The 26444-nt window shown below is 27.9% G+C and overlaps 5 protein-coding genes across 5 annotated transcripts in view; 3 read left to right on the top strand and 2 right to left on the bottom strand.

Annotated features, from left to right (window-relative positions):
- The window catches only part of LOC113372564 (cytochrome b5), a 70499-nt gene extending 58108 nt beyond the window's left edge, over positions 1-12391 (bottom strand). The window contains exon 1 of the mRNA XM_026612912.1: positions 12245-12391. The gene's annotated coding sequence lies outside the window, so the exon portion shown is untranslated. The remainder of the gene's footprint in view (positions 1-12244) is intronic.
- A 258-nt stretch (positions 12392-12649) lies between these two features.
- Positions 12650-15418, top strand: LOC113372548 (squamous cell carcinoma antigen recognized by T-cells 3). The gene has a single exon (XM_026612890.1). It carries the CDS (start codon positions 12721-12723, stop codon positions 15361-15363), a length of 2643 nt encoding a protein of 880 aa, XP_026468675.1. The 5' UTR covers positions 12650-12720; the 3' UTR covers positions 15364-15418.
- An 801-nt stretch (positions 15419-16219) lies between these two features.
- Positions 16220-18809, top strand: LOC113372565 (co-chaperone protein p23-1-like). The gene is made up of 2 exons (XM_026612914.1): positions 16220-16428; positions 18487-18809. The coding sequence occupies exons 1-2, from the start codon at positions 16420-16422 to the stop codon at positions 18790-18792; spliced, it is 315 nt and encodes a 104-aa protein (XP_026468699.1). The 5' UTR covers positions 16220-16419; the 3' UTR covers positions 18793-18809.
- Positions 18810-19157: 348 nt separating this feature from the next.
- LOC113372551 (protein SDA1 homolog) lies at positions 19158-22256 on the bottom strand. The gene is made up of 11 exons (XM_026612892.1): positions 21953-22256; positions 21603-21884; positions 21365-21526; positions 21183-21293; positions 20980-21111; positions 20585-20883; positions 20378-20515; positions 20159-20306; positions 19840-20008; positions 19484-19733; positions 19158-19394 (listed from the first exon to the last, which is right to left on the bottom strand). Exons 1-11 carry the CDS (start codon positions 22142-22144, stop codon positions 19217-19219), a joined length of 2061 nt encoding a protein of 686 aa, XP_026468677.1. The 5' UTR covers positions 22145-22256; the 3' UTR covers positions 19158-19216.
- A 294-nt stretch (positions 22257-22550) lies between these two features.
- Positions 22551-25461, top strand: LOC113373560 (UPF0545 protein C22orf39 homolog). The gene is made up of 3 exons (XM_026613851.1): positions 22551-22685; positions 23015-23227; positions 25285-25461. The coding sequence occupies exons 1-3, from the start codon at positions 22647-22649 to the stop codon at positions 25459-25461; spliced, it is 429 nt and encodes a 142-aa protein (XP_026469636.1). The 5' UTR covers positions 22551-22646.
- Positions 25462-26444: the final 983 nt, after the last annotated feature.

A 26444-nucleotide genomic window follows, 5' to 3' on the forward strand; every position in this document is an offset into this window, starting at 1 on the left:
AAAAAAAACTAAAATGCAACAATGAAGCAGATATAATACTTTAATTTAATTTATATAGATATTAAAATAAACAATTTGATGAACAATAAAAAAATTGATGCAAATCACAGATTTAATTAATAATATGACCTAATCTAATAAATTTTAATACTTAATATATTTCATTTTTTAGTAAAAAGTTGTTTTTTATTAAAATAAATTCATTTCATTTTCCAATAATCAACAGTGGTTTTTTATTTTTTCTAATTTATTACTTCAAATTAATCAACGTAAATAATATTGTTATTTCTACACAAATATTTTGAAAAATACACAAAAAACGTCATTACGAATTTCCACTAAATTATGTGCGCACTTAGTTATGACGCTTTTCGACGTACAAAATAAATAAGTTTATTAGAAATTGTCATGCCATGATTGTTAAATATAAATATTTTCTAAAACCAGTTATAAATAATGTTGATAATGTTATGTTTATGTTTTGCGTTTAGTATAATAAATATATGCTACGATGGCATCTTTTTATTACAATATTACTAATATTAGAATATACATACATGTATATAGATTTTCTACAATTCGTGCATTGCTTAGTGTAAGTTTAATTAAATTTTGTTAATCTTACTGCGATAATTATAAATTCTCTATTTGCTAATAGAATTCGCGATATAAATTTTATCGATAAATCATATCTAAGATCATCTAATCGAAGCATCTTATATTTTGGCTATACATATTATATATATATATATATATATATATATTTTTTTTTTTTTCTCCATATATTTTCATTTTCTTCGAGTTTAGCTGTAAATCTCTTCCACACCTTCCTAAACTAACGAATTGAATCTTTCTCTAAAATTTCAAATGAAAGAATTATTTATTTGATAAAATAAAAATGTATTTGTTTTTCATGTGATTAAGATTATATCAAATGCTTTTAAATTTAATGAGCCAATAATCATTATCCACGGCACATTTAATTCGAAATTGATGTACTAAATAACCTATTAAGAGATTAGTGAAAGATTCGGTAATATTACATCATGCTCATTCGATTTAATTTAATGTTTACTGATTCTGGCAATTTATGAACTTTTTATTACAATTAACCTATGAACTATATAAAAAAACGACTTCCTTCATAAAGTGAAAAAGATAAGTTCAAAAAATTTTTTTTTCAAGATTAACGAAAATTATATAAAAAATTTAATGGAAATAAAATTTGTAATATATTAACAAAATATGTTTTGTGTCCTTCTCGTTATATATTCCCGTATATATTTTAATATAAATTATTTTTTTATAACATTTAATAATGTTTTGTAAAATTTTTAAACCGTATTTTTTTTTTAACTTGCTGAAAGACAACGCACATACAGTGTCGTAACGTTTTTTATTTGGAAACTCAAGTAATTATAATTTTTGAGAAATCTATTTTTCCAAAAATGTTTAACATACTACTCCTATAAACAAAATTTGTATATTTTGATCAGAATATTCCTAATGCAACTGGTTCACATTAAGAAAATATGTAAGAAATTCGGCAGGCTGAAATTCTGATATATGAATTTTGTTAAAACCCGTATCAAAAATAAATAATAATGGAATATATAGACTTGAAGAGACTTAAACTTCAATTTTTTTGGAATTATTTATGAAATTTAAATATGTATAACAAATATAAAAATTAACGATATTGAATTATGCCTTATGCATACTCAACCACATTTGCTTCCAAGCAATATGAATGAAAAGTTTAAAAATAATTCAGTTAAAGTAATCATAGTTGTCTATATTTCAGGACTTTTTAAAGACTTCATCAGACAAATAAAGCAACAGACCATATGAAATGATGGTTATCATCATACTACACACTGTATATCGAAAAGTATATTAAATGTCAAGCAATTGGTTCCTAATTTCTTCTTGAACAGAAGAATACACGTAAAAAATTGAGTAATTTAATGGAAGCACGAGCAAGATTGATCAAGCTTATATTTAAAGGTATTTATACGAAATTCTTATAAATTGAGTACAATTAGTGCTTCTGGTTCAAAAGTTCAAAGTTATCAATACTATTTAAATTGAAAATACAGAACAAACCACCTTTTAGAAAATGAAAAATTTGTGACCATTCAAGAATCTGTTGAAAGAATTGAGGAAAGAAAAATAAACAATTCTTAGAAATATATAAGAAAAGAATAAAGTAATATAATGTAAATAAATAATTATGCTTGTATTGAAATTTAAAACAATTTGTACATAAAAATACAATGCTTCTGAATGAGCACTCGTAAACAAATCATATATTAGTGAAGCGTGCATTTATTTTTGTAAACAAATATCGAAAAATACTGGTTCTCTTTGATATGCTTTTTTATTCATATCCAGTTTGCCAAATTTGTGTAAACTAATTAAAATTCATACGATTCCGCTTTCGGGTGACTAAAACACAACGCAAACTGCTTCTGCTATGCAGATGTGGGTCAAAAGAGCTACGATCGACCCGATGGGGATTTTTTGGATTAATGATCGAAGCGAATTCACAAAATGACTCATTAAAAGACTTCCGTCATCATAATGAATTGTTATTTAAAGTTTAAATTTTTATATACACATATTTTTAAAAAAGTAACCAATAATTATAAAAATTACATATTCAGTTTCATAATATTAATGAAGCTATAAAAAACTGGGATATTATTATTTTTGTCTCATGATTAAGACATCTGCAAAGTCCTCGAATAATTAATTAAACAAAAAAAATTAAATATATATGTTTTTGAGTATTTAATATTCAAAACAACAAACATATTTTATACATAAGCATAAAGCACAAACATTTCATTTAATTAATTTAAAATGCATAATATTAGTAATCAGACTTTAAATAATTTTAAATTAATATTAAATATTTGACTAATATAACAATAATTGTCAGGAATTATAATTATTAATTGTAACATTTCCATTGACTACGGATATACAAGGGGTAGTTGTGTAAACTGCTCCGCTCGTGATAAAACATTCGGTGGATCTGCAGTTAAAATTAACTGGATAATCATTTAAATACTTATTACAATTAATTAAAATGGCATCAGCATTCAAAGCACTATCAGAATTATAAATTCTAGAATATTTTTTGCTACGTTTCTTCTTCCCTCGATCGTCTTCCAAGGTTTGTGTAAATTTTTTGCTGTCCATATCAGTTCCATCACGATATTTCAAATTTCCACCGTTTCCTGTATATTTAACATCATGGGAAACCGAATCATTTCCAATTACCACAGTTCCTTTGTTGCCAACATAACGGACACTTCCCAAATTGCAAAGGATCCGTACTTTACAATAATCACCAATTATTTTAACACTTCCTTCATTGGTTTGGATGTCCACGCGGGATTTGTTTCCCACCAAGATCAGATCATTTGGATTTGAATTCAAGGATATATTTATGTCATTTCCAACGTGCTTCACTGTCGATCTTTGGGGATCCCTTGGAGAATTATGCATTTCGCTGGAAGAAGAGACGGGCTCGATTTTGACGACCATCACATCACAGTTTTGGGCTAAAATTAAAGTTTTTGTCACAGTTTTAGTCTCACGGGAGAAAATGAACTACGAAAACACTGATCTATAACCCATTTTAAATAAATTTGTCACTAATTGTTTCTCGAAATCGCACGGTTGCAGTGATCCACTAACAAATTAATATCGTTATTTTATTCATCTATTCATATATACGGTTTCTTGAATTTAGCCCTTTGTACATGACACTATTATTTACACCAATTTAATCATTATGACATTTTGAGAAAAAACACTGCCCCATTGCAATAGTATTTCTTAATTAGTTCAATTTATGAAATGTAAAAAATCACATCACTTCACTGAAATGATTTCAAAGATCTTCTTCGATCTGATCACGAAAACTCTGCATCTTTATCTTTTAATTTGCCTCAATTGTCAATACAATCAGCTGATTGTATGTTGTAAACAATAATTAAATAACAAAATTCGTACAAGTGTTTTCGACGCGAGATACTTAGAGAGTGATAACGCCTTGTACTCTGCCGATCACTTATATGTCCCAGACGGCGTCCGCAAAATACGGTCATTGGCGGTAGGTTAGGGCCGGGAAGAACCGCGAATCGAAAGCGATCAGGGTCGACAAACCTTGCAGAAATTATTGATAAAGATGCAACAATTTATTGAAAAATTGATCAAATGATTAATGTATAAATAAAGAAATAAATAAATAAAAAATACACGAAAAACTAAAAATACATACGAACAGGCATCGAGTAAATTTTGTACAAGTTGCATACGCAATGATAAGAATGTACTTGAAATCCATTATAAATTTATATGGTTCACTTTGGACTTTAATTTCACGTAGGCGAACAATTTTATTTGAAAAAAAAAATACTTTGGAAAAGTGACAACTGATATTGATGAAAAATAATGAAAATAATATTTTTTTTAATAGTGTGAAATGTTTTTCATTTTGTAAGAAATTTTTGCCCTTCGTGAGAGCGCCCAAGAAATTTGATACGAAGCCAGGACCCGTAATAAGTCAATTCTGAACAATAATAATTTATATTTAAGGAGCGTCCATTAATCACGTGAGGTTTTTAAGGGGATGAGGGGTTTGACAAAAAATTACGAAATATCAGGTGGGGGAGGGGGGGTATAGTACAACATCACGTGTATTTATTTTTTAACCGTTATTTTAAAAATGTTTCAATTTCAGTTTTTAATAACTAACTAAATATACACGTGATGTTTGGTGGGTGAGGGAAAAAATTTTGAAAATCACCGTGTACGCAAGGGGGAGGGAGGGTCCAAAGATCCTTAAAAGCTCGCTCACGTGATTAATGGACGCCCCCTTATGTTTCTCACAACCATTAATGTGACGACTGTAGAAAAATCACAGTTTCAGAATTGAACTAAAGGTTTGGATTCCCCATGATAAATACTCCGCCTGATGTAAAGCACTAAATTCATGTAACGCTTCTTATCACTGCTTATCAACTCGCACATACAAATGATTCACAAATATTTGTATTAGAAAAATAATTATTAGTAATTTTATCTGATCATAATTATACGTTAAAAAAATATGTACATCATTCTGTAAAGGTTAAAAAAATCACTAATAAGAAAAATTTTCTATTTTTTGAGGGGGTCGTTGACTTCTTATTTTAAGGCAGTCTGTAAATAATTCTGTATCACAATATACAAGATTTTCTAAGGGGGCTATGTACTCAAAAAACAGACATAATTAGTTCCAGTAGGAAAAAGAATGAGCTTACAATCTAATTACATTGTAGAATTAAAAAAACTATTGCATTAACATTGCAGAATTAAAAAGACTATGGTGAAAATGGTAATGGTAAGATTCAAAAAATAAATTCTGATCTTGAAATGTAAAATAAAATATTCCATTAGTATGTAGTAGTACTACATACTAATGAACTTAATAAAAAAAATGTTGTTAAATTTAGTTAATACGATAGTAAAAAAAAATATAATAATCCTCCAGGAGTAATAGCGATATAATAAAGAATATGCAAAATCATAGAACCAATTGTGAAATTGTAGGAGATAGCATATGTCCAAAAAATGAACTTTTTGAGATAATTTCGAAATCTTAGAAACAACAGCGTATTTTTTGAATATGGTGCATTTAGATATAAGAGTATTTTTTAATTTTTAAGTTATTTTGTCAACCAACAGCACAAATTTTGGGATAATTGAAGTCATATTGAAACAAAAATAATTTATCATGTCTTTAGATACATAATTGTAAATATAACTATGTTAGTATAGAATCTTCATTACATTGTGAGGTATATTTACAGGAAACATATCCCAAGAAACATTTGTCAAACTGTACTATACTACAAAATCGTTTGTGTAGCCAATAATGCTTTAAATTTTATTTATTCTCCCTTCCCAATCCATAATTATTTTAATTATTGTTATGGCACGTGTCTTCGACATGCGAAGAACGGGGAATTACTGTCAGTTGCCGTTAACCTGTTATTGTAGGACTCCTATAATGTTTTTATTGAGTCTGTATAGCGAATTAGAGAGTGTGCGAAAACACGTGTTTACCTCCAGTTCTACAGACAACCGTAGTTCATTGCACTAGAACTGGATAGATTGTTTACTCAAATGTTGAATAATGAACAGAAAATAAAAATAAAAATTTAACACCACATCCAACATCGAATCGGATCACCAATGGGTAACCTTTCGACCTTTTTCCTTTATTTAATATACCATCAAAATTACTGAATGTTGTATAAGAACGACAGATTGTAATTTGCAAATGTAAATAAAAAAACAATTAAAAAAAATTAACACCAAATTATTAGGTTTAGAAACCTACAGTTTCATAATGCACAATGATGATATATCATTATATTGTCATGTTCGAATTGATAATTCTTATTGATAATTTAGTCTTGATAATTAATTCTGCAGAATTAATATTTTTAAAATTTTCTTGTCCCTGTAGGCAAGAATTTTTTTTAGTGTAGTTAAAGCCTAAATTTCTTATATCTATTATTTAGCAAAATTAATACAAATTTATTATTAATTTTTAATGATGGGATTCATTTGATTCAAATTAATACTTATTTAACAAATTTTCTATAAAAAATATGTGATGTTAACTATCTTTTTAATCTTTAACATTTCCGGAAATTTTGTTTTTGCTATGGAAATCTAATCTTTGCTCGATCAAAATAGCAATAACAATAACATAAATTCAGAAAATTGTGCATGGATCAAAAACCCAATAAACATTTATTAAAAATTGTATATGAGAGACTGATTTTAATAAATGGATAGAAATGGAAAAATCTAAATCAAATTATTAAATATAAATTAATTTTTAGATATCAGGAATTATAAAAATTCGCATTAAATGTAAATAAAATCAGTAAAGATTTTAAAACTGGGCCTAAAAATATTTTACACTTAATTGTCTCAGAAAGCTTGAAGATGGTCAAAATACATCTAAAATATTACATTTAGAGCAGTATGGAGGTTTTACCGATTTTTTGTCAAAACGTATCATAGATATTTGATAAATGTTGCAATTTTGTATTAGCTTATATATTATAAGGAATCATACACTATGGTTTTATAATTTGTATGATGAAATTCAAAGGTGTGTAGTTGTATAGAATATTAAAAAACTGAGAATACTAATTATTCTGTATTGAAAACAGTAAATGTGTACCAAATATCAATAAATGACTTTAGTTCGAATGAAAAGACTTTTTCAACAATCAGATGCGATAAGCTTAGTTCTTCATCAGTTTAATTACTAAATTATGTTATCATCGATTGCCCAGCACTACTCTTAATATTTTATCATGGCTTTATTCTAACTAATTTAAATCATTGTTGAACAAATTTAGATTGCCATAAAATAGTTTTTCAGTTTCTTTAGTCGCTGTATTGCGCTTTATACTTATATAAATGAATAACATTAACAATTCAAATGCGTTTATGAGCAATCAAGAACCGCGTCAATTCTTTAAGTTATTAATGATTGGCAACTAACAATTCTAATAAATGATATAGCAGACATAACATAAATTCACTACACTATGACGTAAATTAGTGAATCATATATGACGCCTTTGATGTAAGAAATATACCTATCGAGTTACCGGTACAAAGATCAATTAGCACGAAACGACTTACTGTGCAAAATTTTTATCTTTAATTCGTAGGAAGTTGATTGCAAAAATATCACAAATAAGGGGATTTTTGAAATTTGTTATGTTTAGAACATTTTATTTGAAAATTATAATAATGCTTGCACATGTTTGTAATTGTTCAATAATTAATAATAGTGTTAAGAGACTATATTTCAGATCTATAAGGAATTTAATTAAATAATGTTTTTTTCAGTACGTTGTTAAAATAAATATTGCTAAATCGAATGTTCATATTTTTGAATTAATTAAATATTCATTATTAAGAAATCAATGTCCTTTATTCATCAACTCTTCTACTATTTATATATTGGAATTTAATTTAAAATGAAAATAATCATGAATAAAAAGGTATAGCCGCAGTATTATAAAAAATATCATAAACACGCAAGATTGTATTATTTGATTTATTTGTTAAACTCATTACGCTTTGCAAAAGTGAAAAAATAACTATAAAAATAAATTTATTTTCATTTTAGATAAGAAAATATATATGCATCAACATTTTTCGGGTATTTTTTGTTAAATTTCAACCTCGTCGATAATCGAACTCTTATCTATTAATAACTCAGTATCATCATATGTGAACCGAAAAACTTATTACATCATAAAAATTAGTAATAATTCAGAGTTGTATAGAAATAAAAATGACTATATATTAAAAATAGACTAGAAATTAAAGAATGTATTATATGAAAAATATTGAATTTTGTGTTTACTAAGATAAATGTTACAGAACATCAGAAATAACGTGTATTTAATATCTTAGGTCGATCATCAATATTTTATCAGATTTTTATTTCTTCTATACACAAAATTTAAATTTAATGTATCAAAAGTGAAAAGGCTTACTACTGGGTAACCTTGTAGATTTAATGTTTAATATTTCATATATCATCAAAATTACTGAATGTCTTCCTTTTTGTAAAGACAGATTGTAATTCAATAAAGAGAATAAAAAAAAGATATTTATTTCTAATAAATGTTGTGTTTTAGTGAAAGGGTTTGATGATTTGAACACAAATATAAACTTTTAGGCTTTAATAAAATAAGAAACAGAATTTGATTCATAAACTGCTCAAAAACAATACCTCAATATTTGGGGTTCTGATGCCCAAACTCAAACAAATAATAAATGTATATAAATGCCACTCGTCCATCTATCCTATCTAATATTTTTTTATTAGAACTTAGTTGAGCAAATGGATTTAAATATATGGCATAACAAATTGTGAAAAGGTATATTTAATGAAATATAAAACCTTAATTGAAAGCTATATTATTTACATTTTTTATAATTTCTCGATTTTGTTATCATTTACAGCATTTGCTAAGACCTCATGCAGAAGAAGATTAATGTTCATTAACATTGAGATTGGACTAGAGATCATAATATTTAGGAAGATATTTGTGTCAAATGAGAAGTGATTGTTAAAATCGAATATTAAGACAATCTGCTTTGTGTACGATGATTTTGCAGATGCAAACTACTTAACAAAATTGGAAAGTGTTAAGGAAATAAAGAAGCAAATTTGTTGTATACTACGGGGCGAAGTTTGTACCCATTCCAGTTCAATTTCTAGTTAATTATTAATGAATATGAATGCTTGATAGACTAGATTCTTTAGAAACAACAAAATACTACTAGTAATTTGTAGTAAATCTCATTACTAATGCGAATGGACTTTATGCAAATGATTCTTAGTAGCATGTGAGTATAGACGACGCGTGTCGGCCTTGGACCTAGCATTTCCTGAATCATAATTTTGCGAGATTCAATTAACACAGGGAAAGCCATTCAAGCATTTTGATTACACGTCAGAATTATAAACTCAAATAATAAAAATACATTATAATAGTATATTTTTAAGGAATACAGTATGTATGTCCGTATGTCCTATAAGCGCTGCCTATTATTCTAAACTTTAAAGAATTTTTATGAGCAAACCATTTGTAGTGCCATAAACTTAATACCTTAAGTGTCACCCAAATCGTCAAAGTAACTTTTTTCAACAAATAATTACAAAGAAACTACTCAGAAACTAATTAGGACTATTCTCAAATGATACATTCCCAACAGATTTCAATTTTTTAAAATCAGTTCAAGATTTTTGGCAAAAACGTGGACACAAATTGGTGCACTTGTGATAGCCTCGCAAAACTAACCAATACGAGTCTTTGACGAGTTTCATCGACATCACTCATACTTTTTTCAATACGGCGTCAAACGATTTAGATTGACTTGAAACGTCCAGATAGTATGAAATGAGCAAGTCGGATTCTCAGCCAAAAACAACAATTTTTCAAAATGTTAACAATTACAAAAATGGTTAAAGAAATAATGCATAAAAAATTATATTTCAATCTTGTTTTTCCCATATTTAGCAAAATTTTTCATCTAGTACTATTTGCCAAGTATAGATCATAATTAAATAGACGAGAGAACGATAATCAAATATTGGTTCAAAATAAATTACATATACATGTCTGATCATCGGGATCCCCCGGCGGATGTTTATTTGCAAATCAATTGAATTATTTTGGCAACTATTCGCGATGTACTCATTACATAAGCCCACGTGCTATGACGTACATGTATGTACAGTGATTTTTTATATTAATCACACCTTGGAAGTGAAACATACTAATGCCATTTTAGAACCAGATCATGAATGTATTCTATCAAAATAAAATACCAAATAGATCTTTCGACCAAGAATAGGCAAAGATCTTAAAAATATCTTTAATCATGCACTTGCTAGTTTTATTAATGTCAAGACACGCATCAATCAATATCAAATCTTTGAAATAAATGAGTTGTAAGTAGCAATTCGCTTTAAGGCAAGTTGCATAAACTTTCCTATATGTACAAATAATAAACCTAGTCAATAAGCATTGAAATTCAAATAATCAGGTAAAATGCTCAACTGTTATTTCGCTTTCACTAAAAAACAATTAATGAATCAATTCAATTTCAAATTGAATCGTCTTTCAAACATACTTGACACATATGATTTTATACATTTCGGATTCTAAAAATGTATTTTATTTAATTGTAAACCTAAACTGTAATTAGTAGCCATATATGAAACATGAAATGTATATAGTAAATATATAGGGTTATTCTGATTAGATTCTTTTAAAAAATGGTAATTAAAAAGGGAAGTCTTTTAAAAAATGGTATAATTCAATCGCTTATCGCAGGGCTATAATATTTATTATATTATTTGAGACTACGAAATCTATCGTTATAGAAAGTTTCATCAAAATCGCCAATAAATTTTTTTCAGCATTTAATGACAAAAAACTAATTAACGCAATTCGAAATTAATATCTTTCTAACAGTTTTTGAATTTTTAAAATCTATTAGAAATTGTGAGCGAAACTTACCGTGTGCTACATTGTAAAGAAATAAATAATTCAGAAAAAATATTTCAATATTAAACCGCATAAGAAAAAAATAGTATTTGTGGTGCAAACAAAATAATAAAAGTTTCAGTTTCCATATACTAAAGTAGTATACAGTAGGCCCTCGCTTTACACGGCACTCTGGGTACACGGTTCCCATACTACACGGAGCTAAAAATCCGACATCCCTCCGACTACACGGACTTCTTATTACACGGTATTTGGTCAACAGCCCATAAGTTCGTTGTGCAAAAGGGTATTGTTGTAAATTTTGTTATCGACTTTTATCTTTTAGACATGCCTGATTGTATAATAGCCGCCTAAGAACACGTTTGAGCTGATTACTGCGTCGCGCCAATTTTTGAATAAGGTGTCAATTTCGTCACGTCATTTACGTCATTTCGTCCGTATTTCTCCTACTTCAAGTTGTATTTCTTGGTCTCCATACAACGCGATAAAAATGGTGCGATTTGTACCAACTCTGAGTCTCTCATAACACGGTTCCCATACTGCACTATGTAAGGTTCCATAGAACGCACTACGAATTAGCCTGAATTGTATGTTAAATACGAGTTTCTTATAGCACGGTTTCTATACTGCACGGTACGCACTTGCCGCGTAAAGCGAGGGTTTACTGTATATCTATTTTAAATAATAATCGAAAGTGTATATATTTAAGTGGTGTAACTATATGATCTACAGACCGTGTTGTGACAAAATCTTTTGATGGGGCTCCATTGGTAAAAATCGTCACCCCGTTCTAGGTTCAAAGTTAACTTTTATTAAATAATAAATTTTAATTACTTTAAATAAAAACATTTTTTTCGTGTACTCATTAAGTGCAAATACTCTTCTAGAAGAATATTTGAAAATAAAGAATCTCTTTGAATTCAATCGCAATGAATTACGATTTAAATCAACCGAATCGATTCTTAGTTAGATGAACTATGCAAAGAAATTGGTGTAGATCAATATAAATTTAAAAATATTTTTGAGCTCGCAGCCTTCAAAACCTTCTTGAATCGGGGCCCCATATTTTGCCACCCCTGCCATCCTATATAGTTACGCCACTGGTTAAAATACAATAAATTTACCTTGCTCTAATTCATCAATTTGTTTGTCTTTTCACCTTAATAGATAATTTTCTACATCACACATGATACACGACACAAAAATTTAAGACATAACCAAATTAAATTGACTGAAGCAGAAAATGACAATCTTTCTGACAGAAGTATATCTCAAAGGAAAAAATATTAATATGATTATAGTATTATAAGTATTAATAACTAGATGTCCTTACTTCAAAATTGCAATTATGTATAGTACACTATATCTGATAAATTCTTGAATTTAAATATTAACGTTTTAATGTAAATGACAAGGAGGTGTCAATAACACAGGCACTTAACCATAGATGATAGAAGAGTGTAAGAGTGCACTTAACCAAATTGTCAATGTTGGCTAACCTGAATCATGTTTTCAACTTCGCGGGAGTTGTTGACTTGACAGGTGCAAGTAAATAATAAATAAAAACTTTATTAAAATACTTGTAGTGACTTTTTCAAATATGGATATTTCGGAAAATGACTTGGATGAGAGGTGTTCTGAGGATGATACTGATTCCTCCGATGATGATGCAAGCGAAAATCCCGAATATAAAAGGTTAGTCGATTTAGTTTGGAATAAACAGGACAAAAATCATGACTCCTATGATATTCAAAGAGAAGTTCTCGAAGAAGTTCTTAAATTTGGCGATCTCACGTTAGCCTCGTACTCTTTTGAAATTATGGCCAACTGCTTTCCTCTGACTCCTGAGATATGGAAAGCTTATATAAATTTATACAGCAAAGATGATCGAGAAAATTTGGATAAGCTGATAGAATTGTATCGTAGGGCTTTGTTTGACTATTATTCGTTCGATTTGCAAAAAGATTTTATAACTTTAATACTAAGTAGTGATGTAGAAACAATAAGGGCTTCTTTCGAACAAGCTTTATCCAGAGAAGGACTGCACCCAGTATATGGTTTTCAAATTTGGGAAAGTTATCGTTTGTATGAGTCTTCAAGACTTTCAATTATAGAAGAAGACTCTCCTGAACAAGAGGTTCAATTAAAACATTTAGCAGATATTATTATTAGGCAATTATCAACTCCTCTTCAATATGAAGAGGATTTGTTATGTATTTTAACAAATTTAAATGCTGTTGCTCCAACCTTAGTAGATTTAGATGCTGCAGGTAAAAGTAAATATGAAGCACAAAAATTGCTTGAAAAATATTTGGATTTTGAAAACCAATTAGAACAAATACAGACTGAAAATTCAGTAGATAAACTAAGTATTTTTACAACCTATATTGCGTATGCTCAAAGTCAAAGTAATTCGAATCCTAAGTTTATAGAATCTTTATATTATAGAGCAACTACTGAGTTTTGTTTAAATACTAATTTGTGGCAACAATTTTGTGTATTTGCTATATCTCAGCATAAATTAGAATCATCAAGCATAACAAAGACTAGTGTTGAAAATATAATTCATAATGCTTTACGCAATGTTCCTTGGGGAACTGCTATTTGGATTTTAAAACTACGTTGGTTGGAATATTGTAATGCAAATAACGATGACATGAAATCAACATTTGAAAAGGCATTATCTTCTTGTAATTACAAAGTCCATAACATATGGATGGCATACTTAGAGTATCTGAAACGCCACACAGATTTTTCAAACAATGATTCAGTGAATCTGCTGAGAAAAACATTTCAACTCTGCACAGAAACATTGCAGAAACATTGGGGGACTTATGCAAATCCCGTAGAAATTTTAAAATTTTGGGCAAGACTTGAGTACTCTGTTCTTAAGGACCCAGCAAGGGGTAGAGAGCTTTGGAATGAAGTATTGTCTTATGATGATAATAAAACTGAACCTTATCTATGGCTCGAAATGGCAAAATTGGAAGAAGGCCGAGGTAACGAACAAGCCAGAAAAATCTATAGAAGAGCTGTTTTGGAATGTAGGAGTTATATGCTAGTGGATGCATGGAAAACATTTGAAAGGATGAATGGAACATTAGACACTTTAGAAAAATGTGTTCAAACATGTGATGAACAGGCTTATAAAATATCACAAAAAGATGTATTACAATCTCATGGTGAGTCTCATAAGAGAAGATATCACTTTAATGAAAAGACAAAAGACCATAGCAAAAAACTCAAATTTGATCAGGATCTCAAAGAGCGCAAGAAGTTGCAAGCGAAGAGAAAGAAGATAGAAAATAAAAATGAAGAAATGGATTGTGATGATGATAAGAAAACTAAGCAAATTCACAAAAGTAAAAAAAATGGTAAAGAATCAGTTGAAAACATAATTAAGGATGTTGAAATGTCTAATTTACAAATTTCATCAGAAGACAAACGAGTACAACATGATCCCACAAAAGACGAAATAACTATCTTTATCAGCAATTTAGATTACACAATTACTGAAGAACAATTAGAAGCAATACTAAAAGATAAGGGAGATCTGCAAATAAAAGAAATACGTTTAGTTAAAAAACCAAATGGAACTAATAAAGGTTATGCTTATATTGAATTAACTGATACTGAACAAGTACAAAAGGCTTTAAAAATGGATCGAACTCCGTTATCTGGTCGACCAATGTATATTTCAAGTTGTCACGGAAACAAAGAACAAAGGAAACATGGTTTCAGATATTCAGAAGAACTTGAAAAAAATAAGTTGTTTATTAAAGGGTTACCATTTGATGCAAATTCTGATGAATTGAAAACATTATTCCAACCCTATGGAGAGATTAAAGACATTCGTATTGTTACATATAGAAGTGGCAAAGCAAAAGGACTTGCATTTGTAGAATATTTTGAAGAAAGCTCAGCGAGTGCAGCGATTTTGAAAATGGATAATACTGAAGTCAGAAGCCATACGATATCTGTAGCATTATCAGCTCCACCGCCGCGGAAGAATAAATTTTCGTATCAAAATCAGGCTCCATCTGAGACGCAAGTATCAAATTCACTAGGAGGAGGCGTGGGTCAAGCACAAGGAGCTGTAAGGAAGGCAAAAATGTCTTTCATTCCTCGAAGTGTACAAAAGGCTGTTGCTGCAAGTGGGAGTAAAGATGTTGAGATGACAAATGCAGAAAACAAACCTAAGTCTAATGATGATTTCAGGAAAATGTTGCTGGGCAATAAATAATTTGAAAAACGTTTGATTTTGACTATTTTATGATTTATGTAATTAGATGTTATTGCTGAGCATATTTATATGTTATTGTTTTAATAAAAAATAAAATAGTTTATAAAAAAAATTTTTATTTGTAAAAACCACTCAATTTAATGAATATCAATGCATTATTTTCAAAAAGGGTTTTGTTAAAATATTTTGTCAATTTTTTTACGCTTTTCTGCTTTGTATTGTATTGATTCATTTCTTTCATATTATTTCACCTCTTATCAGTTATTTTTTATTCATGATATTTTAATTGATTTTAAGACTTGAGTCGAATATTGAACAATCATGAAGTAATATCGAAAATGACTTCAGTTGCCTTTAAATTCTAATAAATCGATTTGTTATTGCTTCATTACCACGAAGATGTTCATTAATTTTAAGATTTGTATATGTATTTGAAATTTGGTCATTTTTATGACTACCGAAAATACTAAAACTTATTGAATTTTAAAGGCGGACCTGATTTAAAAATGTTACATTCAATGAAACTCGATAAGTTCTTGCAATAGTTAGTTATTACGATCCGCCGATTTTCACAATTCACAAAAAATTGAATGGGTTGTGAATTAATATATATATATATATATATATATATATATATATATATATATATAACTCTACAAAATTCATTAGAATTACATTACGTGTTACTGCAAGATCCTTGACAAATGAAGCAAATATTAGACCAAACAAACACAAATATTAATCTATTCAAATACTAGGCATTCCGGCGCAAACATTCAACTGTGGCCAATCTCCTGAAAACCCTTGGGAAAATCCAAAAAACGATTTATAACAATTAGCGTATTTAAGAAAGATCAATTCGTGATTCACATTAAAAGCCTATTGCTACCATTGAAATATTGGATTTTGATGGTAGTGGGATAGATCGTCATTTGAAAGAAGACAGTATTCTGCTGTATATATACCCGGCAGAGTGCTTCCAAAATAAAAATCAGTTGAGGAATTGAGAAAAGTGGTGTCTAAAGTGAAAAAGTGTAGAACGTAGAACCAGAAATCATGAATAAGGTAATTTAATTTAATAAAACTAATTCATTTAAAAAATTAATTAAATAATAGAAAATAATTTAATTTTGATTACATAATTTCCGAAAGTGTATGCAATAGTAACTTTTAATGCAATAGTAATTTTTAAAATTTTTGTGAACACTACTACAGCTCTCTTAGTGTGTGTTAGAAAATTGTCACAAAATTAAAAAAATAAAAACAACAAAAATTATTATGGAATAAAATCACTTAAATTTTAAATTAAATTTAGAAAATTTAAGCGCAATTAATTTATAATTGTTCTTTATAAAGAAAATAGAGTTTGCATCATAGAACTCAAAGTCAAAGTGAGATTAACTCATTTTTAATCTGAAATAAAAATACCAATTTGGTAACTATGTAAAAACATAATATAAAAATAAATTTAATACGCCTGTATGTTTAGAAAAAAAACCTTTTCATTAAATTCTATGGTGATTTTCAACATTTTGTGAGATAAAACCAGAAAAAAATCATTCATAAAGAAATTCAACATTTAAGTAGATGTGATATAAATTTTAATGTAACTTGTATTTTCATATTTTGTTTTTACTAAACTATAATTAATAGAATATCCAGCATGTTTAGAATTTCACCACCCAATGTTCAAAATTACGTTTTTAGACTTTTACCGATTTAAATTAAAACTTTTAATTATTACCCAGTTTCTGAAATGATGGTGGTTTTCACTTTTCTCTATAGCATTTAATTAAATTACTATTATCAGGAAAATAATGTTCAGAATATTTCACAATCAAATTTCTCGAATATTTTACTGTATGATTTTATTGTGAAACAATATGCTAAATCGGAATAGTAGCTAATTCACGGAATCATAATTTTCAAAAATCTAATACAAGGTAGAAATAATGCGATTAATCGATAGAAGTTTGAAAATATAAGTTTTTGGAAATACGACAATCACGATTTGTAGAATTGTGTAATCGATTGTAAAGCATAATAAATTCTGGACAAATATATCACTATGAAAGTAAATAAAAGATTTTGTGTCAATATAGAGAATAGTATAATAATATTTTTAGCATTGAGCGGTTATGAAAATATAAATATAAATAGAAGTGTGTTAATTAAATTTTACACGTAATTGGTAATGAACAGAAACATTTCATGGATAATTAAGATAATCCGGATGAAGGTCCAATGCCAAAATATTACATATTTACAATACAAATGAATGAATTGAATCCATGAATGAATACATATGATTGCACAATCGAAGATTATTGAATAAGTTAAAAATCAGAGAAGACCGATGCCTAGTGAAAAAAACTTCGAAATTTTATGTGTATATTATAAAATATAAACTATATAAAAATAACAAATTGTAATAAAAAATCGTTCAACTTTACAAAATTTAAAATTGAATAAGGAATAAATTCAAGGTTCCAGAAATAAATCTTTTTTAAATTCATTTTTTAAATGATAAAAAAAAACTCAATTGTATAATGTATTATTGTAAACTGTTTTAAAGAATATATAATATAATATATAAATGTTCATAAAGATAAAATAATAATTATAGTTGGAAAAAAATTGGAACATGAAAATTTCATACATAATTATGTATGAAGTCATTTAAATGAGTAGATTTGTTGAATAAAAATCGAAAATTTTGTTTAAAGAAAAAAACACCTAAAGGAGTTTAATTGAAATTCTACATAATAGGAAACGGTTGTAAATCAATTTAGAAAACGAAATTATATTAAATAAATATATAATAAATTACTATGAAAATTTTTCTTTAGCTAGATACATATTATTAGACCAGCGATTCAATAATATCACACAATATTATCACAATCCTAAATAAATATTAGATATTAGAATATCTATTTAAAAGCAAACGTATTTTTTATTAAATAAAAAACTTTACAATGAAAACAAGAAACAATTAATGTTCTGGAGCAGAATTTAACTATTAGATTACGAATAAATAGATATGAAGTATGGGCGCGTCTATATATTTAAATCTTCATTTCGCAAGTGCTAAATGTACTAACAAATTTGCTCATTCTGAAGGTCGCTTTCGGATTATATTTTCTGGTCGTTGTCGCTTCTGTGTGCGCAATGCCGAGGCCCGAGGAGCGAATTATCGCCGTAGAAGTAAATGAACCGTCCGCCGATCTAGAAACGGCCGAATCAGCCGGATACGGAAAATTTGGAGGTCTAGGAGGTTTTGGAGGCTTAGGTGGGTTCGGAGGTTTTGGTGGATTTAAACCTTACGCCGGACACTTCGGCTACCGACCTTTCTCAGGATTTTACCAACCAATAAAACCTTTCGGTTTCGGAGGTTTAGGAGGACTTTATAAGCCATTTCACGGATAGAGGAAAGAGGAGCTATACTGCCGCGTTGTGAAAATAATTTATTTTGTAACTTTAAATAAGCTGTCTAATAAATTTGTAATAAGTTTTGTAAATAATTTAATAATAAACATGTTGTCATAAAGATTTTTTGTCTAATTGCATTTAGATAGTTTTTTTATATAAAATAAAATCCAGGCATGATTCCTTTCACAGGATATTAAACCATTCAAAAAAAAACATTGCAGAGCCATATGAAGAATGATGGAAATATATATGTAAAATTAAAAGATATAAAAATGAATATATCACTAATAGCCAAACGCTAACAATTTAAAAAAAAAAATTTGATTTTCAAAATGTATTGTTTTTATTTACAACAAATGCAGCATTTTATTTGTAAGATATTTCAATACCTTCAACCTGGGGGTCATGATTTGTCCATATACTACTTCATTTTTTTCTGCTGAATTAAATGTTTGCGAAGTGCTTTCTGTTTATCTTGAAATGATCTCTTTATTTTACCTCTAATTTTATGCTTGATCATTTGAAAGTTCTTTTTCTTACGTTTTTCTCTATTAGTTTTTGAGCAATGAATATTCATTCTACCATCTTTATAGCCAAACCTTAAAATTGTATTAGAAAATGTGAGCTCCATTATATTAAACAAACTTTGATATATTTTTTTTATGTTACATTAATATTGTTTACATACTTTTCTCTATCCTTTTGTCCCTCTTTGACTGTTTCTAACCGTGAAGCTTTATCATGTTTTCTTTTTTTGTGAATATTTTCAATATCAGCAAGGGATACAAGTTCTTCTGCTGGTCTTTTACGACTAGCTGGAAGAACTTTTGCCTTTGCTTGAGCTATTTCCATTTTTCGATAATCAGCGTCTGTAAATATTCTCTCCATCGATAGAAGTTGTGCAGCTTCTACTTCATTTATTTTTGGTTCAGTAGCATCTTGAAAAGAAAAAGTGCTAGTAAGTTCAATAGCAAAAAGTTTTTATTATATTTGTAAAGTACAATAACATGGATACTATCACTGCATAAATATAAGTAAACAAACCTTGATCATTCTTTTCATCATCTTTCGATGTTTCTGCTTCATCTGCACTTTCTTCCTCAAGTTCACTATCCGATATATGGAGTTCAGAACCTGAGTTTTCATCGAGATCAACCCAATCAGAATCATCAGAGTCAACAGCAGATTTCTCATCAACCTCATCTTCTTTGTCCTACAAAGCCACAGCATAATTGAGAGAGAGGAATATAAAAAAAAAATAGATTTATTCTCTAAAGAATAATTTTGATAAAGCTTTATTTATTTTAAGTTGTATTTGGCTCAGGTAGAATGTAACTTTAGTATCTCTAAGGTAATCACTTACTTCGTTACCAAGTTTTTTAATTAATACTTCAGCACCAGGTACATAATCAGGTGCCCTAATTTCACCATATTTCAATGGCACAATAGAAGCTTGATGTTCAGTTGGACGACCACGATCTTTGCGATGCAACAATTCTGGATATGCTTCCCTAAAATATTCATTCATTACTAAAATAATTTTACAAAAAAATAGTGATTGTGAAAATAAAGTTATGATCACCTGTATAAATGTATCAGAGATTTTGCAGCCATCATGACTGATCTATCACGATATGTTTTAAATTGCGCCAAATCTCTTAGTAAATCTTCTTCCATAGCGAGAGGACATCTTGAGCAAATCTCCCTGATAGCATTGAGACTAAAATAAAAATAAGCTTTAAATAAGATTTTTATATTATTGGACAATATATATGAATAAGAAATATACCCAATAGCAATAACATCAGAAGAATTCCGCTCCGTAACAAAGTTATTTACAATTGCTCTCAACACTGAATGCAAAGTTTCAGGAGGTAGAAGATCATGAGATGCTTGCGCGGTAAACTGTAATATACGTGTTACTTCACGCTGATGTGGTTGAAGATATCTTTGCATGTAAGGATAGATATTGAAGAGGAACAGTTCATGCAATCCTATGAGACGTGATATAACATCTAAGGTCATTAATTTCACTTCAAATCTTTCATTGGCAGCTTCTAATTGTTTATATAAACCCTCAGCTAGACCCTAATAATATAATTTTAAACAAAATTTTATAAATTTATTATAAAGAATTGAAATAAGAATTTAAACAAATTTATTGAAATGAAATATATAAATAACCTGTGGATTATGGACCAACTGCAAAGCGGAATAATTGAAAACTGGAGCATTACTCTTTTTCTTTTTATTTTTGGCAACTGCTTTCTTAACTTTTGTTAGCTGCTTCTCTCTTTTTCGCGATTTTTTATTGACCTGGATTATCAATAGAATTTATAAATGCCTAATTTATAAATGTTTAAAATAGTTTTCTAATTACTATATACCTTATTTGCCATCATAACTTCTTTTGCATTGGGCTCATCACTATCACTTTCATCGGAGTCTTTTTCATTTGGATCTGAACCAAGGAAAAATTTTAGGGCTGCTACTCGAACCTGGGAGTAATTAATAAAAAAATCATTGTAAAGATTCAGATTCTGAAGCCTAAATTTATCATGATATGTACCTTTACAAGCTTCGAAAAACATCCATTATTAGCAATAACATTCACAGTTTTTATATCATTCCAAACATTCTTTTTATACAAATCTATCATTATATCAATTGACATCTTGGCAGCCCTTGTATTATTATCTTTCAACATAGAGTACATAAAACCTTGAAGACTCTAAAAATATTGAAAAAAATCATTAATAATACTCGTATCAAATAATTCAAAACTTAAAAAAAGTGAATATTCTTACTGAATTAACTTTAGCATCCTTATGCTTTGCATTCATATTTTTAATATCTGTAACAATATGTGTTTGCAAAAAAGTCCTTAAAGCCTTATCTGAACATCTCAATAATGTAAAAAATAATTCCAACAGCACCAATGCAGGTAACAATTTTTTGTTTCTTAATAATATCAACGCTTTACACAAAGTCATTCGTGTGGTTGGATCCAATACGGGCCCATGGCTTTTCAATAAATCAATCAAGGTTTGTGGAAAATCCTGAAGCTCTGAAGGAAAACATGAAGATACCTACAAAAAAAAAAACTGAAATAAAACCAAATTGATGTGAATATAATGGTAAGATGGCACACACATACCTGTGCTAAAAACATGACAAGCTCATCCAAATTTTTGTCATTTTCTGTAGGTGTTAGACGAAAAATATCTATTAAACTTTGAAAATGTTTATACTGTTGTATAAACTCTTCCTTATACGATTCTGAATCTCTTTTTATAAGATTCTGCAGCTGTGGCAAATTATTTGGCAACTGATTGTTGTGACGCACCATTTTGGTCAAATTATAAAATAAATATTACTCTAAATCATTGAATAAACACTGAACATTTCACATAAATTCATATATCACTAGAATTAATTATATTTGTAGATTTAAATATAATTTTTATATATAAATAACACAGGTTATGTTGAATGTCAAATGAACCACGTGCAAAAGAAATATTGGTATTGCCTGATGATATTTATGTAAGAACGAAACTTTCAAAAGATCAAATTATTAAATAAAATATCAGTAGAAAGTTGAGTTATGTTAATCCTATTACGTCTTTGTTATAATTATGGTTATAATGTTATTATTAACATTATCATTATTTATATACTATTATCCATTTTGCTAATGATTTATATTCTCTATGACGTAAACTGTCAAATTGACAGATGAACCTCGAAAATTTGTGGTTATATAATGTGAATATGTTTAATATATTTTTCACATAAAATGTAAATTATAATTATATAATGTTGTGAAATAATTGTTGATTCAATAAACAATGGGTGATACAGATAACACTGCAATTCCAGAATGGATGGTAAATCAATAAATTTGCAAATACTTATAGGCTTACTTGCATACTAGAATAACTTGCTTCTGTTATTTCTCTATTATTAAAATAAAATATTAATGCAAGTTGTTCAGGACTTTTCACTATTATCATACATTAATAAAAAGACATAATAGGTCTAATGAAGACCTTCTGTAATTCAAATTACAATTATTTCAATATTCATTCAAACGATTTAAGAGGTCAGGAAGCTTTGATATATTTTGTATACCCATTTTTTTAATAATTCAATAAATATCATAGATGTACTGACATTGGGATTTAACTATACAGTGCTAAACAAAAATTTATTACAGATTAGGCCTTGCGATATGTATGATGAAGAATATGATGATTGTAGAAGTATTAAAGCTAGATTTCATCAGTACTTTATATTTGGCAAAGAGTTAGATTGTGAACAGTGGAAAACTGATTATAACAATTGCATAAAATATACGAAAAATAATGATCTACAAGCCGCACAGGAATTAATAGATAGTGAAACAAATAGGCGACGAGAGCGTTTAAAGGTAAGTGATTATATAATTTTTTTTTATTTATTTAATGCTCATGGCAATAGTTTACCCTTTGTACTCCAGACTTGTAAAACGACTTAAAGATGAACATACTTTGGTTTCTTTTCGGGTTAAATTATATAAATAACTGATTTATGAAAGTTTGGCTATATTTATGAATTGTATGAATACAATGTGTGTAAAATTACTACAATAATAGTAAATCTACTACAATGATTGTAAAAATACTACAATGATTGTAAAAATACTACAATGTTTGTAAAAATACTACAATGGGTGTAAAGTTACTACAATGTTTGTAAACAATACTACAATGGGTGTAAAAATACTACAAAGTTTGTAAACAATACTACAATGGGTGTAAAATTACTACAATAATAGTAAATCCACTACAATAATAGTATTTCTACTATAATGATTGTAAAAATACTACAATGTTTGTAAAAATACTACAATGGGTGTAAAATTTCTACAATGTTTGTAAACAATACTACAATGGGTGTAAAAATACTACAATGTTTGTAAACAATACTACAATGGGTGTAAAATTACTACAATGATAGTAAATCCACTGCAATAATAGTAAATCTACTACAAAGATTGTAAAAATACTACAATGTTTGTAAAAATACTACAATGTTTGTAAAAATACTACAATGGGTGTAAAATTTCTACAATGTTTGTAAACAATACTACAATGGGTGTAAAAATACTACAATGTTTGTAAACAATACTACAATGGGTGTAAAATTACTACAATAATAGTAAATCCACTACAATAATAGTAAATCTACTATAATGATTGTAAAAATACTACAATGTTTGTAAAAATACTACAATGGGTGTAAAATTTCTACAATGTTTGTAAACAATACTACAATGGGTGTAAAAATACTACAATGTTTGTAAACAATACTACAATGGGTGTAAAATTACTACAATGATAGTAAATCCACTGCAATAATAGTAAATCTACTACAATGATTGTAAAAATACTACAATGTTTGTAAAAATACTACAATGGGTGTAAAATTTCTACAATGTTTGTAAACAATACTACAATGGGTGTAAAAATACTACAATGTTTGTAAACAATACTACAATGGGTGTAAAATTACTACAATGATAGTAATCCACTGCAATAATAGTAAATCTACTACAATGATTGTAAAAATACTACAATGTTTGTAAAAATACTACAATGGGTATAACATTACTACAATGTTTGTAAACAATACTTTGTAAACAATGGGTGTAAAATTTCTACAATGTTTGTAAACAATACTACAATGGGTGTAAAATTACTACAATGATAGTAATCCACTGCAATAATAGTAAATCTACTACAATGATTGTAAAAATACTACAATGTTTGTAAAAATACTACAATGGGTGTAAAATTACTACAATGTTTGTAAACAATACTACAATGGGTGTAAAATTACTACAATAATAGTAAATCCACTAAAATAATAGTAAATCTACTACAATGATTGTAAAAAATACTACAATGTTTGTAAAAATACTACAATGGGTGTAAAATTACTACAATGTTTGTAAACAATACTACAAAGGGTGTAAAATTACTACAATGTTTGTAAACAATACTACAATGATTGAAAAAATACTACAATGTTTGTAAAAATACTACAATGGGTGTAAAATTACTACAATGTTTGTAAACAATACTACAATGGGTGTAAAATTACTACAATAATAGTAAATCCACTAAAATAATAGTAAATCTACTACAATGATTGTAAAAATACTACAATGTTTGTAAAAATACTACAATGGGTGTAAAATTACTACAATGTTTGTAAACAATACTACAATGGGTGTAAAATTACTACAATGTTTGTAAACAATACTACAATGGGTGAAAAAATACTACAATGTTTGTAAAAAATACTACAAGGGGTGTAAAATTACTACAATAATAGTAAATCCACTACAATAATAGTAAATCTACTACATTCATACCCATTGTATGAATTGTAAATGTGTAAATTGCAATTCTGAATTAATTTATTATAAACTACTTTTTTCAGGGTCACTATGGAAATACTACATGGCAGAAACGAAAAGAGCCACCACACGACTGGAATAAACCTTTACCTGAATGGCTAGCTAAGCAAAACGAACATTCATATTTAGAAATTAGAAAGAAAGAATTAGTGAAGGATGGTAATTCATTGGCAGATAGAACATTTTGTGTTATAATGTAGATTTGTTAATAAAGTAGATATTTATTGTAAACTTACATGGATTTTTTATATCTAGAAGTGGTATAATTTTTATATTTAGTGGTGATAGTGACAATTTATATTTCATTAAGTGTATGATGCACAATGGTTTCCATTTAAAATTATTTTAACTACTTTTATGATTAAATTAAAGATACTTTGAATCAAACAAGTTTTGAATAAACTCAAATTACCTTTATTGAAATATTGTATATTCTTATATTGTGTTATACTTCATAATTGTGACATTAATATTTTAAAATTTAACCTAGCAGCCCCGATGTATGTGCGGTGCGGTACCTCAATCATTTGCCGACTTATCAATTTCTATGTCCTTTCGATATTTTTTTAAGATACATTTGTTTACAATATTATTTATGACTTTTAAAAAAAATTTGGAATATAAAAATAGTGTTAGACAAACCTCAACAAAATTAAATTTCCTACAACAACTCGGTATACCAATAAATAACTTTCTATCTCTAAATTTGAATCCAATTAGTCTCCAAAATATTATTTCCAATCATGATGCAACATTTTTATCTATACAATTAGTATCATTGCATAAATCTTTTAATCATTATTAAGATAACACAACTATATATCTTATTTTTTGTATAATGTGGGCGGATGGAAAATTTAAAACGATATAGATAATGCATGTATTATCTTCAAAATCAGGGCTATCTTATAAATAGATTAAATTTGAAAACAATCATCATTTTAACAAATTTAGTCAATGCGCAAAATTGTTATTTTATTTTAGGTAATCATACCTAATTAATATTTGAAAAATATTAAATTCATATAAAGAACAAGAGAAAATTTCAATTAATTCATAATAAACAGCAAATTTGTCTGTATATTTAAGGTGTAACAACATATACTTTTCCTTAATTTATGTTTTTTAGATTAATTTATTATTAAACTAATAGAACATTTAAAGTTGGCGCTTTAAAATGGCG

Source organism: Ctenocephalides felis, unplaced genomic scaffold, assembly GCF_003426905.1.
Source record: "Ctenocephalides felis isolate EL2017-DRISC unplaced genomic scaffold, ASM342690v1 CF-g0.4_SCAFFOLD_01604, whole genome shotgun sequence".
NCBI lineage: Eukaryota > Metazoa > Arthropoda > Insecta > Siphonaptera > Pulicidae > Ctenocephalides > Ctenocephalides felis.